We start from the raw sequence: 17892 nt of genomic DNA on the forward strand, positions 1-17892 counted from the left end.
GAACCACTTAGTCTGAACGCAGACTACGTGGAGCTGTAACTTGGAGATGAGAGAGGATGCCTTTGTTTTAGTGAGATGTTAGCTTGGCAGCATAGTGATTGCAGTTTAAATTCCAGCGTCATTAGCTAAACCAGCGGTGCCATTGCAGCACATGATGGTTTTCTTAAAACTTAGATCCTCAGTTGTCTTCAAGGTGCAACCACAGCAGAAGAGCTGCTGCTGTATGTCAGGGGAATATCTTGAGCTTGGGGTTTTTTTTGTTTGTTTGTTTTTTGTTTTTGTTTTTTTTTGGTTTTGGGTTTTTTTTTTTTTTGAGAAATTAGCTTAGACTGCAGATGCTGAAGGCTTTCTAAAAGAGGCTAGGGCCCCAATGTGGTTTTTCTTTCCCCTCAGGATATATGTTCAAGGAGAATTGGTCTGTGAGGCTTTAGATTAGTACAGGGTTTGTTTGATGGATTTTTATATGGGCCTTTTGAAGAACCTGCCAAAATTGGACCATTAATGTAGCTTTTGCATGTAAAGTTAAGAGCTCTTTCAGAATCACTTTTTGCACAAATGTTCTCATTGCACACTACAAGTGGATGAAGCTATACTGGAACGAGTCACTCATTCTACGTTGAGAGTATTCATACAGGCAGATATTACAAATAGAAAATCTTCATGAACAGAAAACCCCTGAGACTTGATTTAGGTTTCAGTAGATCTTCCCCCTGTCTGATTGATCTGTTCTCTTCTTCCTAGGTGCATTGTAACAACATGTTTTCCAAGGGGGTGAAGATCTTCCAGAAGGTGGAGTGTCTGTTCAAACCACGCCTGATTGCAGACTGGGAGTCTGAACCTGTTGGGGTGGCAACAGTCTTAGATGACAAAAACCCCAGCGCTAGGTTTGTGACTGTCCCCCTCAATCAGCGCGTAGGTAAAGCCATACTTTGCCGCTTCTACTTTGCTGACACCTGGATGATGATGAGCGAGATTTCCTTCCAGTCAGGTGGGTATTCCTCCAGTCAAGCGGATCTGGCAAAGCACAGAGAGCAAAAGAGATGGTGTGGAGGTGCAGGACATGTGAGGCTAACAGGAGTGTAGGGCACTGTGGGGCTACATGATAGGAAGGAGAAGGTAGTGGAAGCACTGAGAGGGTTGTAAGGGCAATGCAGGGGCAGAAAGGTCAAGTGTACAGTGGATTCTTTTCAGGCTGATACTGATGCATGTGTGCAGAAGCACAACCAGGGCAACCAAAAATTGGCCTATAGAGCATTTCTTCTTTTTGAGACAGTTGCCTGCTGCTTATGGGGTTGATTTTTACTTCTCTTTACCAAGTATTTTGTTATGAATAATTTAAGTATATCTACAGATGATGATCAAGTCAGCAGATTACGAAAAATAAGAGTACTGACTTTTTTTTTTCTTTCTCAAGTCTTATCTATGACACAGAAGTCAGTGCCATGAGGTGCTTTATAAGGGTCTAGAAGGGAATGGACAAGAGTCTTGGAGAAAACCACCAGCACTGACAGTGAAATGATCTGGCTATAGCTTCCTACTCGAAGGTCCCTAATCTGCTATAGTGAAAAGACATTCCTGGGGAAGGAGTGCTCTGATTGCAGCTTGCTGCTTATCTTGCTGATAGCAGCCCCTCCTGGCTACCTTCTGTCATGTGTGGGACTAGACAGAGTCTTGGTCTAGCCTGGGATGGTGATTCTTATAATCGTGCTAAAATGGGGGGGGGAGAAGGGAAGTTCTTGCCCCAGTCCCCTGTGTCTGGCCGAACAGGGAAGCATCCTGCACATGCTGGTGGTTTGCTGTGGTCAGGACGTACATGCAGAGGCTCATTCCTGGAGGTGTGCTGGGAAGTGCTGAGTGAGCAGGTATCTCTGCCCATGCTGTTTGTGACCTGCTGCATGGGTCTCGGCCCAGCCCTGCTTGGGAAGACAGGAGTGGTGGTTGGGATTGCACTGGCCGCTGGCAGGAGCAGGGAGGTTGTTGGACTGACACCTTCCCTTCCCTTCCACAGACATGGAGAGCGTGAATCCTAATTTTGTTACAGTAGCCACAAGCACAACAGATCTCCTGGAAACAGAGTGCAACGTTACTGAGGGGACCTGGGGTAAGGAATTCTGTCACTTAGCCGTGCCAAGGGCTCAAGTGTCGGGGGATTTCACAGTAACATCCTAGTTAACGTGGTCTCTCCCTCCATTTCTGGAGATCTGGGTATGGCCTGGTTATTGCCCTCAAGTACAGGGCTGCATCTTGCAGTCCTCGGAGCCTCAGCTGTTTCTTCTTCCCTCAGCTGGCAGAGGCTGCCTCAGAGCAAGTGAGCTGAAGGCATATGTACAGCGAGCGAAACTCTGAAAACTGTCTGCTCTAACATGGATCCGTCACAGGAATCTGTTCCAATGCTAAGAGCAGTCTTTGATTGCAGAAGTCCTCTGCACAATTCTTAGCTGCGAGCCTCCAAAATGAGAATATCTGATAAGATAAAATGTGAACACAGCTAATGTTAATGCTCAGGAAGCTGCCTAAGATCTTTTCTGTACCAGACTGTAGGAAGGGATGTGTAGGAAGTTAGCCAGCACAGATGATAACCTGTGCTTTGTTAACTCCAGATTCTTCTTCATTCATCTATGATTGCAGAAACCACATCTTCTGTAACCAGCACCTGGATAGGAGAGAAAGCAGATGACTCCAATACCTCCATCCTTGTGGGCTGCCTTGTGGCTATTATTCTTCTGCTCCTGATGATTATAATCATTATTCTTTGGAAGCAATATGTTCAAAAAAGGTTGGAAAAGGTAATACAGTGGGGCTGTTTTGCAGACACAAGTTCAATACTAAGCATTAACCCTAATGAGCTCCAAAATCACAGGGTTTCCCCAGCTCCATAGAGTAGCTAAAACTCTGTTCTCACAGCAGGGGTGGATGCCAGCCCTATCCAAGATGTTACTGGAAATTGCTGTGGTTGCAGCCAATACATTACTTAACAACCGAGCATCGCCTCAGCATTTTTTTTTCTCTCTTTTCCAGGCCCCGCGTCGAATCCTGGAGGAGGATGCCACAGTTCGCCTCTCCTTCTACAGCTACACCATTGCCAACAACCAGACCCAGATCCACCAGTCAAATCCCACCTATGAACGTGCTTTCCCACTGGATTTGGAATATCACCAGCCAGCTACGCTGCTCCAAAAGCTTCCAGAGCTCTCCCAAAGTGCAGAGGATTCAGGTAATGTAATTGTCAGCCTCCAGAAGTTATGTGTTTATTCTTTTATTATTTCTCTCAGATTTTAAAATGTGCCACTTCTCAGTGTCTAAGTAATCTTCTCTGACTCCTATGCAATACGGTACTAACGCAGGGACATAAGACAAGAGCTCTGAAACTTTTTAGCATGTAACTTTGGCAGATGGAGCACCAGCCCCACTAGAGGGTGATGGCCTTTTATTGTTCTCTTTGATGACTGTGTTTATACGTCAGCCAGGTCATCTTTTAGGAGCTGGTTTTGGCAGTCACAGCACTCGCACGTTGTTTGTCTCATCAGCCCCTTGGCAGCGGAGTCGCTACCTGCAGCACTCCCAGGCTGGCCAGACTGGCTGGTGGAGAAAACCTTTAGCACCTTTTCCTGCAGCAAGGGCTCTTTGAAATTCCCTTAGGAAAAGCAGAGGGAAATGCAGCAGAGAATTGTCAGTGGTGCTCTGGCTTCCAGCCCCTGGGGAGCTTTTGGACACACGCAGAAGGGAACATCTCCAACAGTGTTTTGTACTCAGTGATGGCAGTACTGATGAGTGAATGGAAGGGCAGTGCTGCATTCCTGAAGCACAGACAAGTTGCTAAGATCCAGCACTATACTACACAGGGAGGCTGATTTGGATTGAGTCAGGACGTGGATTTGAAGCAGAACAAAAGTTCTGTGTAATACTGACCATACAGGGAGTTAAACTGTAAAGAGTTATGCCGTGATATTTATGTGAATAAGCTGTAAGAGGTAGCATAGCATGCTAACAGAGTACATGGAAAATGGAGACCCCGATCAGTTCTTGTTGCAGAAGCAAATTCAGAGCAAGTTTGACGTTGCAAGCAACATCCCTGTGGCAGGTAAGGGGAAGAGATCATATTTAGGATGAATCAGAAACAGGAAATCACTTTAGACTCATGCCTCCATGTCTGGGCAAGAATTTTAGCTCTCATAACTGAATAGAGAGGCAGGAGGCAGCTGTTTAATACAAATTCACTGGCACCTCACAGGTGTTCTGGTGTCTGGAGAAGCGCAGCTTTCTCTGGTTTAAGCCCTAGTTAAAGCAAAGGAGAGTCTTCCATCTGGGTGTACCTTGGTACAGGGTGGTAGGCGTGCAGCTAGGCTGAATTCCCGGAGGTCTGCAGGATCGAGAGGAGTGGAAGCCAGGCCGTACTGGTTTTAAGGGAGCGAGTGTGTCTGACTCCGCCTGTCTTTGGTTTCCCCTTAGTGTGCAGTGGGGACTATGCTGAGCCCGACCTGACCAAGTCCACTCCTCACCAAGGCTTTCAGAACAATGTTCCTCACTACGCTGAAACAGATATCGTCCACCTGCAAGGTGTGACCGGCAACAACATGTATGCAGTCCCAGCCCTCACTGTGGATTCACTTACCAAGAAAGACATCTCAGTGGGTGAATTCCCACGGCAGCAGCTACGACTCAAAGAGAAGCTGGGAGAAGGGCAGTTTGGAGAGGTACAGCCATTCTCTTCCACACTTCCTCCAACAGAAAGGGGATGCCTGGCCCAATGAAACTTCTGAGCTGCCTCTCTGGCACTGCTTCATATTTGGGGGCTGAGGGACCTGGATACCAGTATTTTATTTAGTACAGCTGTTGGGGAAAGCTGATGATAGGCTTCAGAGAGCCTCATTCTGCACCTGTGAGGTACCACATGAGTCTTTCTCAACAGATGAGCTTTGCGAACTTTCTTTGTTCGCTGCCTGTATCCCCATTTATGACCCTATACAAAAGGCCTGGGGATGCGAGTTCAGACTGTTTCTTAATCTTCCATGGACATCTCAAACACGTGATGGCTGTCACCCACCTTTAGGCATGTGAGTTTGAAAACTCTAGCAGTGGCTCCAGCCAAGACAGATTGATCCTAGCTGTAAAAACAGCTTTCATATTAACAGGTGGAGGTTCTGGTGGAGCTCTGCGCGCTGACCCAAGCAAAGCCAGGCATTTCCCAAGCACTGTGGTGCCCTCACATATTCTCTAGCATTGCTGCTTGCTCACGCCCCAGTTTGTGTCAGAAACCTCAGGCAGCATGATACATGCATCTGTCATCTGCCAAGCTTTCTCTTTACTCCTTGAGCTCCTTTCAAGCTGTGAATGTTTTCACCTCACCTTTTCTTCTCTCCCTGCTTCATTTCTACACTATCCCTAGTTCCATACTGAGCAGGTCTTCCTCTCTCCTGCTCCCACTCTTCCCCTGTCTCTTATTCTTCACAGCTCTTGCTCACTCGCAGCCTTAAAGGCTACCTGTGTACTACATTTTGGCAAAGCACAGCCCTTTACTGACTGCTTCTTCCTTGTGATGTGCCCACCTTTACAGTTCCTCCCTTCTAACAGCACACTTCCCTACCCCAGCCCCTTCCCTGTCCCCCTCACTTCTTTCTGGATCACTCTGTGTATTGGGAAGGTGCTGAGATCCTCAGCCTCTTCACCGGGTTGTCAATGTAGCCCCTTCTGCTGTTGCCTGGATCCTGACGTCTTGGGCTGTGCTCCAAAAGTGAAACAGAGAGGCTTTTTTTCCTCATTGTTTTGCTTCTGGTTTCTCCTTCCATCTCATTCCTGTCCTTCTAATAACTGTCAAAGCTTTCTCCTGCTCCTCCTCCTCCTCCTCCTTTGTGTTGTCAAACAGCAGCAGCCAGGCTCTCCCATCTCCATTTTCTTTGGAGATTGATTCAGAGGCTGTTCCTTTCCTCACATCACAGGCTCTCCCTCACTTTTGCAAATGTGCTGCATCGCATTCTCCCGTCTCTCCTTCTCACCTCCTAAGTCTTTACCAAACTGGTGGTCATCATCATATGCTCTGCTCCACTGCTCTGGCTTAGTGTGCAGTCTTGCTTCTGGCAACATGGCTCATTGCTTTTTTCACCTCTCCACTCAGAGCTTTCTTCCCTTTCAATCTTTTTTCTTCCTTGCTCCTAACCATCCACTCCCAGGACTCAGTGACGCATTACCTGCGCTTGTAATACATGCGCTTAGTACCGTGGCTCTCTTTCCTATTCCTAGTCTCAAGACTGTACTTTCACCACAGCAGATTTCATTCTCCATGTAACTGCAGCAGCATCTCTGTACTCGTTTCTGTTCTGTTTGTCCCATTTTCTCTGCTGTCTCCTTTTTTTCCTCACCATGCTTGTCACATAAGTTCTTGGTGCTTTCTTCATATAAAATTCATTAAGCTCCCATTACATTCCCCTCACTGCTGCAAGTCTTTGACTGACACATCCAGTCTGCTCCCCTTCTCCAGTCCTTTTTCCTATCCCACACACTTGGGTCTGTCTACTTTCCCCACCCCAGCATCTCTTCCCCAGTCCTCCATTTGAATATGCATTCTGATAACTTCTTAAGGAAATGTCTTGTCACCCCTTCTTATACAAGCCTGGCAGTAATTTTATGTCTTTATTCATTTATCTATCTGAAGAAACTTGGAATTCTGTGGACTCATCAGAGTATTCATCTCTAGGTATATTCACAGGTGAGGTGCTCACATCATGCGCACATGCACACACGCACGCACACGCTTCTCCCCTTTTTTTTTTTTCTGGAATTAGAGGACTTTGGATAGCTGTCTGTAATTCCTGGGTGCTCCTCAGTTAAGTTTGAGCGGTGACTCAAGCCAGGCTGCAGGACAGTTCTGGACTTGTATAGCTGGTGTGATGTGCTGTACATGCCAAACCTGCTGCAGCCATGCTGTTTGCATGCACATGCAGAGTGCAGCAGACAACTCCCAGCACAGTGGCCTTCCTGAACATCTCCAGTACTTGCTGGGTAAACTGGACAGCCCCAGTAGTCCACTGCACCAGTCTGCACATGTGCAGTAAATTCAGTGCGCTGGGGACATAACAGGCTGCAATCCACGTGCATTCCTACATCATGGGCTATATAGTGTATGTACACGTTTTGTCCAGGATCTAGGGCCAACCTATGGGCTATTTCTGATCAGAACAGTGTCACCTTCGTTAGATCATTCACTTGGTCATTCTGCCAGCAGTAACCGAACTGGTGACATCAATATGACATTGTTTTCCTCTGTTTTTCTGCCTGTGCGTGCTGTCATAGTTGCCTCTGCCTTCTGTCCTGCAGGTGCACCTTTGTGAAGCTGATGGCCTGCTGGAATTCCTGGGAGTCTCACCTACAGAATTCACTCACCAGCCGGTTCTCGTAGCAGTGAAAATGCTGAGATCAGATGTCAACAAAACAGCCAGGTAAGCGCATTCGCAATGCCGACCATCTGAGAAGGAAAGCAAATACTCTCCAAGCAACAGTTTCACAATAGGTTAACCCTAGTGACTTCTGTAAAAGTGTGTCATGTGTCTCTGGTGTATGTTCTGTCTGTTCATGTAAGAAACAGGACACAAGCAGGGAGCTGGGGATAGGAATAGACGTAATGTCAAACTGAAATGCTGCGTTAAGCCTGTTTGCTGGGGAAGGGGCCAATGTTGAACACAAGCGCAGAACCAGCTTTCAAACTTACTGTGTGAAGAAGTGTAAATGTCTCTGAACCGAGATTTTCTTACGTGCCACTTCTGCTTTCCTTAGACAAAGGAATAGTTTAGGATTCGAACCTGTGTTTTCTGTTTTACAAGAAATGATTTCCTGAAGGAGATCAAGATCATGTCACGGCTGAAGAACCCAAATATCATCCGGCTTCTGGGGGTGTGTGTGCGTGATGACCCACTGTGCATGATAACAGAGTACATGGAAAATGGAGACCTCAATCAGTTCCTGTCGCAGAGGGAGATCTACAGCAAATTTGCCATTTCAAACAATATTCCCTGCGTCAGGTAAGAGGAGCTGCCCGTCTTTGGGACGAATCAACAATACAGAGCTACCAGTGTCATCTGCTGTGCCTTCCAGGCAGTGACCTCCCTCCAGCCCGGCCATTGCCACAGCACATACTGTGGACACTAGTCCTGCTTTGCGTGGGAGGTTGTTCTTGAGGCCTCTGGAGGTCTGTGTTCCCATGAAGTGTCCCTGACTGTGGGCTGTTCTGGTCACGGTGACCATCTTAGAGGTATTGTTTACTGATGTGACCATCTGTTTACGTTAATGGGCTTGCATCAAAGATTTCATTAATATGGGAAGCCAGTTGCATTACAGCAAGAGTTCTGGGATGAAAATCAAGAATGTCTCTTAGGCTTTTAAGAAGGTTCATATGTTCTCTGGATGTCTAAAAATTATTACATGAGGGGAATTGAGTGAGGAGCTTCACTAAGGAAAGATTTCATCTGCCAACAGAAGGAGAATATTTGGCAAAGAAAACCATTTCCTGTCAGTGGTGGTACTTATCTCCCTCCTCTATGGAAGGATTAAGTCTAACATAAAAGCATCTCTACTATTGCAGAAATCCTTTCCTCAGAGGAGAGTTGTGTATAGGACTGACATCCTCTGCTCGATAAGGAAACCGTCACTGCTCACAAGTTGCTGCATTGCTTAGCCTTTGGCATGTACCTCCCCAAAGGATTAGATTTATTTATAGTTCCAGAACTAGGCAGTTAGGCAGACCCAGTTCTGTTGATGGACTGGACAGGAGATGGCTGGGTCTTATCATGTTGAGACAACACCAGTGTTTCTGCCAGTAGCTGGCAGTGGTCGGTCATCCTCTCGGGGAGTGTTACGCTGGCACCCTGCAGTCATGACACACCAGGAACTGTAGGATGGGAGAGGGTTTGCATCTGAGTAGAAATATATTCCAGCCCTCTCCAGTCTCCTGCCCTTTCTGCACCTCTGAAACAGCTTTCGCCTTTAGACTTGTGGCGCTTTTTCCTGGCCAAAGCCTCAAACCGTCCTTTCTTCTCTATCTCCTCCTCACCTCTCATCTGACTTCAGCACTGTCACTCACGGGCTTCCTTGGTTTCCATTACTTGGCTCTACCTCTAGTTTTTCTTTCTCTCCAGCTGATCCTTCAGCCTCTCCTTTTGTCCCTTCCAGCCAGATACAGGTTCACGTTCAAGGAAGCCGGTATGACTAGCTCAGATATCTGTCTATATAGGAGTTGTTTACTGAGAGTGAAATGAATTCCCCTGCCAAAGAGTGCAGCTTGGCTCTGCCGCTGCCTGTGGGTGTCTGATTGACAGGGCAAGGTCCAACCATCTCACCCATCTCTCAAGCTCGATACTTGGTGCACCAAATGTGGTGACCAGCCCTTCGCTGCAGAGAGGTCACACATTTGTAAGTCCTTATGGCTCTTTGGTATTTGAAATGCATGTCCCTACTGTCTCTCTGGCTATCTAGCAAATCATGAAGATGAGTCTGCTGAGAGGTGTCTCCCGTCCTGCCCCTCTGTGCAGAGCCACACGCATCAAGCCCTGCAGAGCTTGCTGAGCAGAGGGGCAGGGAGCCAACCCATAGCTGCTGATGGGACCCTGCCAGGGTGCAGGTGGGACAGGGGAGACGGGGCTTCTTGAATGGGAAGAGCAAGAGCCCCAGGCAGGGAGACAACTGGAGCTGAGCAGGGAGAAGGCTGGGTCTGGAGGCTGTGCCCGCTCCTATGAGAAAAGCCAACAACCAGGTTAACAAGGTACGAGTGGGTGGCCCAGTTCCTTCTCTGGGGGCACAACAGGTCCGCTCAGATCAGGAGAAACATTGAGCCGACCGTGGGACTGGGCTGTGTCACCTAGCTGAGTTGTGTTCGCCATGCTGAAAGGCTGGGAGGGAAGTGGTGCCCAGACCCTCCTGCCAGTGCTCTGCCGGGGCGAGGGGCTGCCTCTGAATCTCCGTAGCGATAGCTTAGCTATTGATTAGAACAGACAGATTGGATCTATCATCATTAGATGCATTACATTATTGTAGTTTAGATAACATGGTAGTGCTTTTCTCATTGCCACCAAAGAGAAGGAGACCAAGACTTTATTTTTCTGAGCTTTGTCAGAGAAATACTGTGACCAGTTTATTGGATTTGTTGTGACAAATGCTTGTGTGAAGCGTTTGAGCACGCACTGTGGGAAACAAGCCGAGGATCACAGAATAACAGTGTGTGAAGAACGCTGAAAGTCAGATGGTCCAAACTTTGCCTTTGTGTCATGCAACTTTATTAATATTACCTTCATTTTGCTAATGGGGGAATTAAAATTATATTAGATGGAAAATGCATCTATTTATATTGTCAGTAATATTAAACATATTTAAAAAAAAAGTAAGCTCTCTCTAATGTTAAGCGACATACTTACATTAATGTAAGCATGCAATAGGGACAGTGTTTGAAATACCAAGCTAAGCAGCTTTTTATATATGAGATTCTGAGATTGTACAGCTTAATTTTCCATGTCTCTCTGCAAAAAGTTGCTGCTTTGATGCATAAACTCATTGAAAATGTTGAGATTGATGCTTGATATTAAAAAAAATCTAAGGGATGTCAAATTCTAAGGGCCCTGAATTGTTGTCTGTTCTTGGTTAGTCAGCTCAGGAACTTGGCTTAGCCTGGCAGGTGGGGGTGTTAGTGCCCTGAAACTAGACAGTTTAGTTTCACTGTTGTGGCAAAAAATAAAATGACAGGTCACTGTAACACATCAAATGCAAGGAAGAGTTGAGTGTGGGGAACTCTACTGATTTGTCTTTGTTTTGTTTTCTTTTAATGCAGCTACTCCAACCTGCTGTACATGGCCACCCAGATTGCTTCTGGAATGAAGTATTTAGCATCTCTGAATTTTGTGCACAGAGATCTGGCAACTCGCAACTGCCTGGTGGGGAACAACTACACCATCAAGATTGCGGACTTTGGCATGAGCAGGAATCTTTACAGTGGGGATTACTACCGTATCCAGGGAAGAGCCGTACTGCCCATACGTTGGATGGCCTGGGAAAGCATCCTCCTGGTAGGGACTGCACAAAACCATTCCCTCTCCCCTCCTCTGATTTTTCACTGTGCCCCTTGAAATAGTAACACGTGTACGTGTAATGGTCCTTACAGCATCAAAACGTATGCTACAGATGGCCCTGGGTGAGATGTCCATTAGGTCGCGTTGGACATAACTTAGATCCTGGAAAAGGAGCGTGACCTTGCAAATACAGCCCAGATCATCTGGGGCATAATTCTGTTCTGTGCCTGGCATTCAGGATTCCTGCTGGAATCATAAGGAAATTGCCTTTCTGTGCTTATTTCCCCAGCTGTGAAGCTGAGAGGGACAGGGACGGAACTTCATGAGTTTCAAGTGCCAAGTCTGGTTTTGAGGTTGGAGTTTTGTTTTGTGTTTAAGGGTCCTGCTGTCTCCCCTTAGGAGACTGTTCAACAGCCCAAACATATCCAGTCTGGAGGCAGTTCCTTAATATTCAGCCCCGTATTTCTTTCTCGGACTAGTCGGTGAGATCGCCTGGTTATACTTTCTTACAACACCCCCTCCGAGTACCCAGAAAAACTGTAATTACCACTGCTATAAAGGCTCATAGGCCTAAGCTTTTATAAATTCACCCTGTTTTCCTGGTTACAGCTGCATCTAAACCATAAGTCACTCCCATCTGCCTTGTGTGAACATCTTCCAAACATTGACAGACTGCTAGGGTTGCCAGATAAGCCTGGGCAATCCGGGTCTTGGGTGTTTTCTGCCCAAGCAGGCCCTCCAGCCCCCGATTGTTGTCTGTTATTTTCTGAGCAATCTTTAGCTTCTTTTTACTTCTTCAGAAACACATTGTTCCAAACACGGCCAGTTTGGGCACATTTTTCGAAGACAGAAAACAGGGACAGTTGGTTACAGCGAGACTGTAACCGACTTCTTACATGTGCAAAGATCAAAATTATCTTGGGCTTTCTCTAAGTCTGGCGTGTGCTTTGGCTCTGCTTTCACCCCGAGGGCTTTGCTTCCTGTTCAAAAGCTTTTCTGTGCTGTACTGCTGTGTTTCGGGTGGAGGTAGGCAGCAGCTATCCGCCCCCTGCTGCAGTCCATTTTCCTACTGCTGCAGACAAATACGGACTTTCTCAGGGGGGACGGTAGTCTCTGGCTTTCTCTGAGACTTGCTCCCTGTTTCAAGAGGTTTGCCCCAGTGAAAGCTGCCCTTTCTTAGAGCTGTCCCGGGGGTCCCGCAGACATGCTGCTCCTACCCCTCCTACCTCAGTCCCTTTGTGCATTGCCAAGAGCAGGTCACCTGCTCTGCTGTCTCTTTTTTAAAGCATTTTCCCAGGTACGAATTCTGCATCCTCGTGTTTAGCTGCAGGGAGCGTAGACTGAAATGGTTTTTGCTGAATGTGTGCTGTGAGCAACCTGGGTTTACAACATCCTTTCTGTTCACAGGGCAAGTTCACCACAGCCAGTGATGTCTGGGCATTTGGGGTCACCCTCTGGGAGATGTTCGTACTGTGTAAGGAGCAACCGTACAGCCTCCTCTCAGATGAGCAAGTCATCGAGAACACAGGAGAGTTCTTCCGGAGCCAGGGCAGGCAGGTAAGAAAGCAAATGTGACCTCGCCTTCCTTCACTTGACCTCGTTACATCCAAGTGGATCTCCCCAGCGCCTTTCTGCTGTCCTTACATCATCTGCAGAAGTCTCTGCTTCTATTACTCATCTTTTCAAGCATGTCCCGCGCCTCTTCCCCTTCTTCCAGGCTCATTGCACTGGCTTTCCTCTCTTGGAGTCCCACTGGAAGAATCTCTTGGCTCGGTCCAGTGCTTCTTCCTATAAGCCATTTCTATTTCAAGCTGCCCATGATGCACTGTTCCACTTAGCTTTTCTGGGCTCTCCTACACAATCCTTTTGCTCTTTTCCTGTGTCAGATCTCTCTCCCACTAGCGTTTTCTCTGAAAGACGAGGAAGCACTTACTGAGGTGGGGAAGGAGGAGTTGTTAGTGCCCAGGGATTAGATACTCCCCGTAGTATCTCCACACATGCCGAGAAGCCTTTGGCCATCTCTAGTTGCTGAAGGGCTTTTCTATGTCATTGTCCTCTCTTACTGACTGCCAGGCAGGACTGTGCACTCCACTGCTGCTGCCTTCAATAGATACCAGTGATGATGCTAAATAGAGCAGGGTGATCCAGCACCTCAGTACTGAGGATCGCTGTACCCCAAAAAGTGGAGTGCCAGTTGTTTGCTGTTCTCTCAAAAGTCACCTTTAGCACCAAACAAGTTAAAGGATTAAAGGGAATAAAATAATGGGAGGTTTTATTCACTGTCTCCCCAATACTAATGATCTAGTGAAGAGCCTAAAAGATGTGTATTGAAATGAGAGGGGAAGAAAAAAGTTCTGCCAAGCTGTGCTTTAGATAAGCTCTAAAAGGTGTTTTTTCTGTCTCTGCTAACAAGCTGTCACGATGCTTAGAAAGCCTCATGGGTTGTCTACGGTGAGTGAAAGTATTTGGATTTTATTGTGGTAAATTTGGTTTTGGTTTGTGTTTTGCTGTCACTTGGAAGACGAATCTCTTTGAAGCATTCATGTTTCCTGGGGGACAAAGGATTGTTTTGTGACCAGCTCATCAAACAAGTTGGCAAAGTGTCCACAGTGCCATTTGAGATGGCGTCAAAGTTCCATCCAGACTTCACTGCCAGATTCACGCTTAATGGATTTCAAACATTGCATGATGGCCGTGTCTTGTAAACCTAGAATGAAACTGTCCTTTTGGTTTTAATTTAGTAGGGGTTCAATTCTTTTATGAAAAGCCCACTGAAATAGCTGTATTTTTCTTCCTTTCAGATCTATCTCTCCCAGACTCCTCTGTGTCCTAACCCTGTGTTTGACCTGATGCTGAAATGTTGGAGCAGGGATATAAAAGATCGTCCCACTTTTGACATGATTCACCACTTCCTGCTAGAACAAATGGAATCAAACATTTGACCCCAGAAAAAGAGACAAACTGTTGAGAACAGAGTGACTTTGGTGTCTCTGCCTGTACCTCACGGGAAGATGGTCAGGCCACCTTGCTCTCCTCCCTTGACTGTTCCGTATTTAAGTTGAGATGTCCATGGCAGCTGCTCATTCTATTGGCCATGGTCTGACACACAGGACCAGAGGATCTCATTTGGTTGAAAAATCATCTCCTCTTCTGAATCATTTCCTGGGAATACTGTGAGAGGGGTTTTATTAGATACCCGTACACCTTTGGGCAAAACGAATGAGTAAAACTTTGAGAGACTTGGAGCTCTCTCCTGGGTGGAATAGAAAGCTACCAGGCGGTGAGAGCGCTACCACTCAAGAACAGATTTCTAGAAGTAAAGACTTCAGTCTTCTAAAACTATTCCATTAAATGAAATGGAAGTCTTGTGCACATTAGCAAGTGTTTCTGTATGCTCTTGCTACAGACGATATGTATAGTGAGAGACTAGAAATGTCTAGAGCTAGGGACTGGTTTAACAGACTTGAGAACTGACGGAGCTGGATTTAGCAACCCTTTGGAAGTAATGCTACCAGGGTCTACGGAGGATGCTGATACAAGAGTCCAAGATCATGTTCTTTTTTCCTGTGGTTGTTAAGCACTGCTTTTGTTATATATGTGCATTTTCCCCACACTGGATTTTTTTCTAGAAAAAAAATTTTGAAAATGAATGTTAAAGGTCATAGGAAGGTCACTAAGGTAGAAAAATCTTCTTTTGACCTACAAATTAAGGCTAGGGTAGGGAGTTTGTATTGAAAAGTAGCTGATACTGTACTACTGTCACTATGTAGATTTATTAGCCTAATGAACTTGTAGCCACAATGGACTGATGTGCAATTAATCCTGTATAAGTACCCATTAATATGAGATCTCTAAGTCAATGCTGTTACATGTGCAGAGGGAACTTAGATTTGGTGAAACCGAATGGCTGAGAGCAGAACCTGCTATGTCACTTGTCATAGCTCATGCGAGAGGAAAAGGAGCACAGTACGGGTCGTCCCCCGGCGCACGCGTGCGCACACGCGCTCAGATACGTATTTCTAGCATCAGCGGTTCCTCTTCAGGTCTGCAGCAGGGTTAGTGCTATCGGCCAGGCAGATGCACTTTCCCAGGCTCCTTTATTGCCGTGATCAAATCCGGCACTGGGAGATGGGACAGACACATCCCCTTAGTTTGGGTCTGCGTTTTCTTTTGGATGCTCCCTGCACAACGTAAGACAATTTACTCATTGAACTTGGGGTTGTCTGTTTGTCGTGTCACAAATGGCTCATTCTGTGGAGGGTTTTAGAGGGCTCTGAAATCCATTTGGAGTGAGTTAGAGAATTCAGCTTGTTTCTACAATAAATCCATTGTGGATTTACCAGGTGCCTCGGGAATACTCTGCTATTCCCTCTCTAATCGTTTAGCAAGATACTTAGGACCAAACCAAATATTTCGTAAGCTGGGAGAAGATGCAAGCTCAGCACTTGACTTTTTTTAAACAGCATTCAGTATAGCATATATTTCCAGTAAAGATTATAACTTTTATCTTGGCCACAAGCATAGTGTGAATGGCTGTCTGTGCTACGAGCTCTGTAGGAGGGCACTGCTGAGAGAGGGAATGTCAAAACAGTTATAATACAAGGATAATTATGACTGTTATGTTGAAAGAAAAAACCTGCTTCTGAATTGGCAGGTGCCAGGACGGAGCGTGGCATGGCTGTGTCTGCTCCCCAGGCAGAGCAAACTCTTGTCGTGAAGTTTCCCAGTTGCAGCTCACCTGATAGGACCATGCCCAGGTCGTCCTGCTGCAGACCTGGCGTGGGGTTCCCCTGGCTGCGTGTGGGCGTCTCCGTCCGAGCTGGCCCCCCGAGCCCCCTTTACGCGATAGGGAGCCAGAGGGTACAAGTCGCCTCATCTCCCTGCGAGGGCCACGCGGGCTGGGGTGAATCTCACCCCCAAATAGGTATCTTTTTTCTCCTTTGACTAGAGGGCCCCAGGGTGAGCTGCCGTTACACGTGTGTACTGTCTGTCTGGAGCTGGGCGGTGGGAGTCAGAGCCAGCGTGGTCCCTGCCGCAGCCTGTCGGGCACTGGCAGCTGGCAAACCACGCATCGATTGTATTTCTGGAGTATTTCTATCCTGTCCCAGAAAACGTACCCAAGTAATACACAGCCGCGTGCGTGATCTCCTGTACTTCAGAGTTTAGGGATACCAGAGCGCTGTAACGTCACCCGCGTGGGCTTTGTACTTCTGTTACATCAGGACGCGCTGTTCCTCCATTGACATGTTGACATACGAAGTTTCTCTCATATCAATAAATTCTAATGATAACCTTGACAAAAGTGAATTTCTACTTTTTTACCCAGGTGTCTGCACTGAGGACCGATATTTTGGTCTGATTATTCAGTAGCTCTTTGGTAAGTCTGTGACCCCCAGGTTTGGAAGGAGCAGCCACTGCCCATTTAAAGGAGTGAGCTTTGAAGGGAGTTTCTGAAAATGCTGGGAAGATGCTGGCCTGAGCCTCCCCAGGAGCCGAGGAGGATGATGGGATCTGGAACAGCCTGGGATCGTTGTTCAGTGCCGTGAATACGGTGCTGCGTTTCAGTAAGCAATTTTTTTTCATGTTCATATTAAACTCAGAGGAAGATCTAGGCTGGGAGGGACCTTTGTAGGTCTCTAATCCAATTGTCCACTAAAAGCTGAACTAAGTTCAAAGCTGCATCGGGGTGCTCTGAGTGTTCCCCAGCTGAGCTTTGAAGATCTCCAAGAATGGAGATGCCACCATGTGCCAGGGCTGTGCCTCCTGTGGGGGAGAATTTTCTCCTTGCGTCCAGTGGGCCTTCTCCTTGTTGCGTCTTGTGTCTGCTGCCTCTTGGTCTTCCACTGCGCACCTCTGAGAAGAGCCATCCTACACCTCTCAGACCCAGCCACCCTGCAGAGCTGGGGTTGCTGGAAGGGTCTGCCCCTGGTTAAAGCTCAGGTATTTGGGCAAACTAAAATATATTTATAAAGGCTGGAAATTCCAGATCTCCCAAAGTGTTTAGGCACCAAGGGCAAGAGTCAAAGCAGCATTTTTATCTCCTCAGATACAATTTTGGGTGGAGTATAGGCACCTAAACAGATGAGAACAACGCTCAGATACTCTGATTTCTGGTAGTAGCTTTGAAAACCTTAAAATGATTCTGCCAGCCACGTGGCCGAGCTCTTCCAGGCCATAGAGGGACTTTGGCAGTGAAGCAGGCTTGCTGCTGGTATTGCAGCTGGTGGAAACGATGCTGGTGCTAACAGGCGTAGTGGTCTTTGACTTGAGGACATACTGGCCACGGTGGCTGTTCAGAAAACAGGAGACCCATGTCCTGGGCCTGCCTTCAGCTGGAGGGGGGTGACACCCACTGCCCACAAGACAACGTGACCATACGGTGTTGGGAATGGGAACAACCTTTATCCTGCGTGAAGCAAGGCAGCGAAGGATTGCATCCTCAAACAGCCAGACCGGGAGGGCAACGAGGAGCAGGGAGAGGAGGGTTGAGGCTTCCACCGCAGCATGGCGAATCCCCAAACCTCTGCCTTGGGGTTTCCTCAACAGAAGGGTGTGCACGTGGCCCGGTGTGTGCAGACAGCGCTGGCCTGGCTGTGCACGTGCTGTACCAGTCACCAGGGCACGCACAGCCAGGCTCTCTTGAGTTCTGCGTGTTGGATGTGAACCGTGCCGTGAACACGTATTTGTGCTGGGGCTGCTTATGGGGAACATCTGGTGCTACTGTCCCAAGGGCTACGAGCCTTCAGGAAACCTGACAAATGCTAGAAAATCTCCGTGCTCATCCAAAATTTCCAGGTGGGGCAAAAAAAGATGCATCCAGAAAAACCTGACAAGCTGTGTGCTGCAG

General features: G+C 47.2%; 1 protein-coding gene across 4 annotated transcripts in view; it reads left to right on the forward strand.

Annotated features, from left to right (window-relative positions):
- LOC142418312 (discoidin domain-containing receptor 2-like) overlaps positions 1-16355 on the forward strand; it is a 63587-nt gene extending 47232 nt beyond the window's left edge. For all 4 annotated transcript variants that reach the window (XM_075519954.1, XM_075519952.1, XM_075519950.1 and 1 more), the window contains 10 exons: positions 742-988; positions 2009-2101; positions 2629-2786; positions 3019-3214; positions 4450-4694; positions 7312-7433; positions 7815-8012; positions 10808-11042; positions 12453-12602; positions 13847-16355. In XM_075519954.1, the coding sequence (XP_075376069.1) occupies positions 742-988; positions 2009-2101; positions 2629-2786; positions 3019-3214; positions 4450-4694; positions 7312-7433; positions 7815-8012; positions 10808-11042; positions 12453-12602; positions 13847-13987 (1785 nt within the window). In that variant the 3' untranslated portion in view covers positions 13988-16355. The remainder of the gene's footprint in view (positions 1-741; positions 989-2008; positions 2102-2628; positions 2787-3018; positions 3215-4449; positions 4695-7311; positions 7434-7814; positions 8013-10807; positions 11043-12452; positions 12603-13846) is intronic.
- The last annotated feature ends 1537 nt before the right edge of the window (positions 16356-17892 follow it).

This window comes from Mycteria americana, chromosome 17, assembly GCF_035582795.1.
Source record: "Mycteria americana isolate JAX WOST 10 ecotype Jacksonville Zoo and Gardens chromosome 17, USCA_MyAme_1.0, whole genome shotgun sequence".
NCBI lineage: Eukaryota > Metazoa > Chordata > Aves > Ciconiiformes > Ciconiidae > Mycteria > Mycteria americana.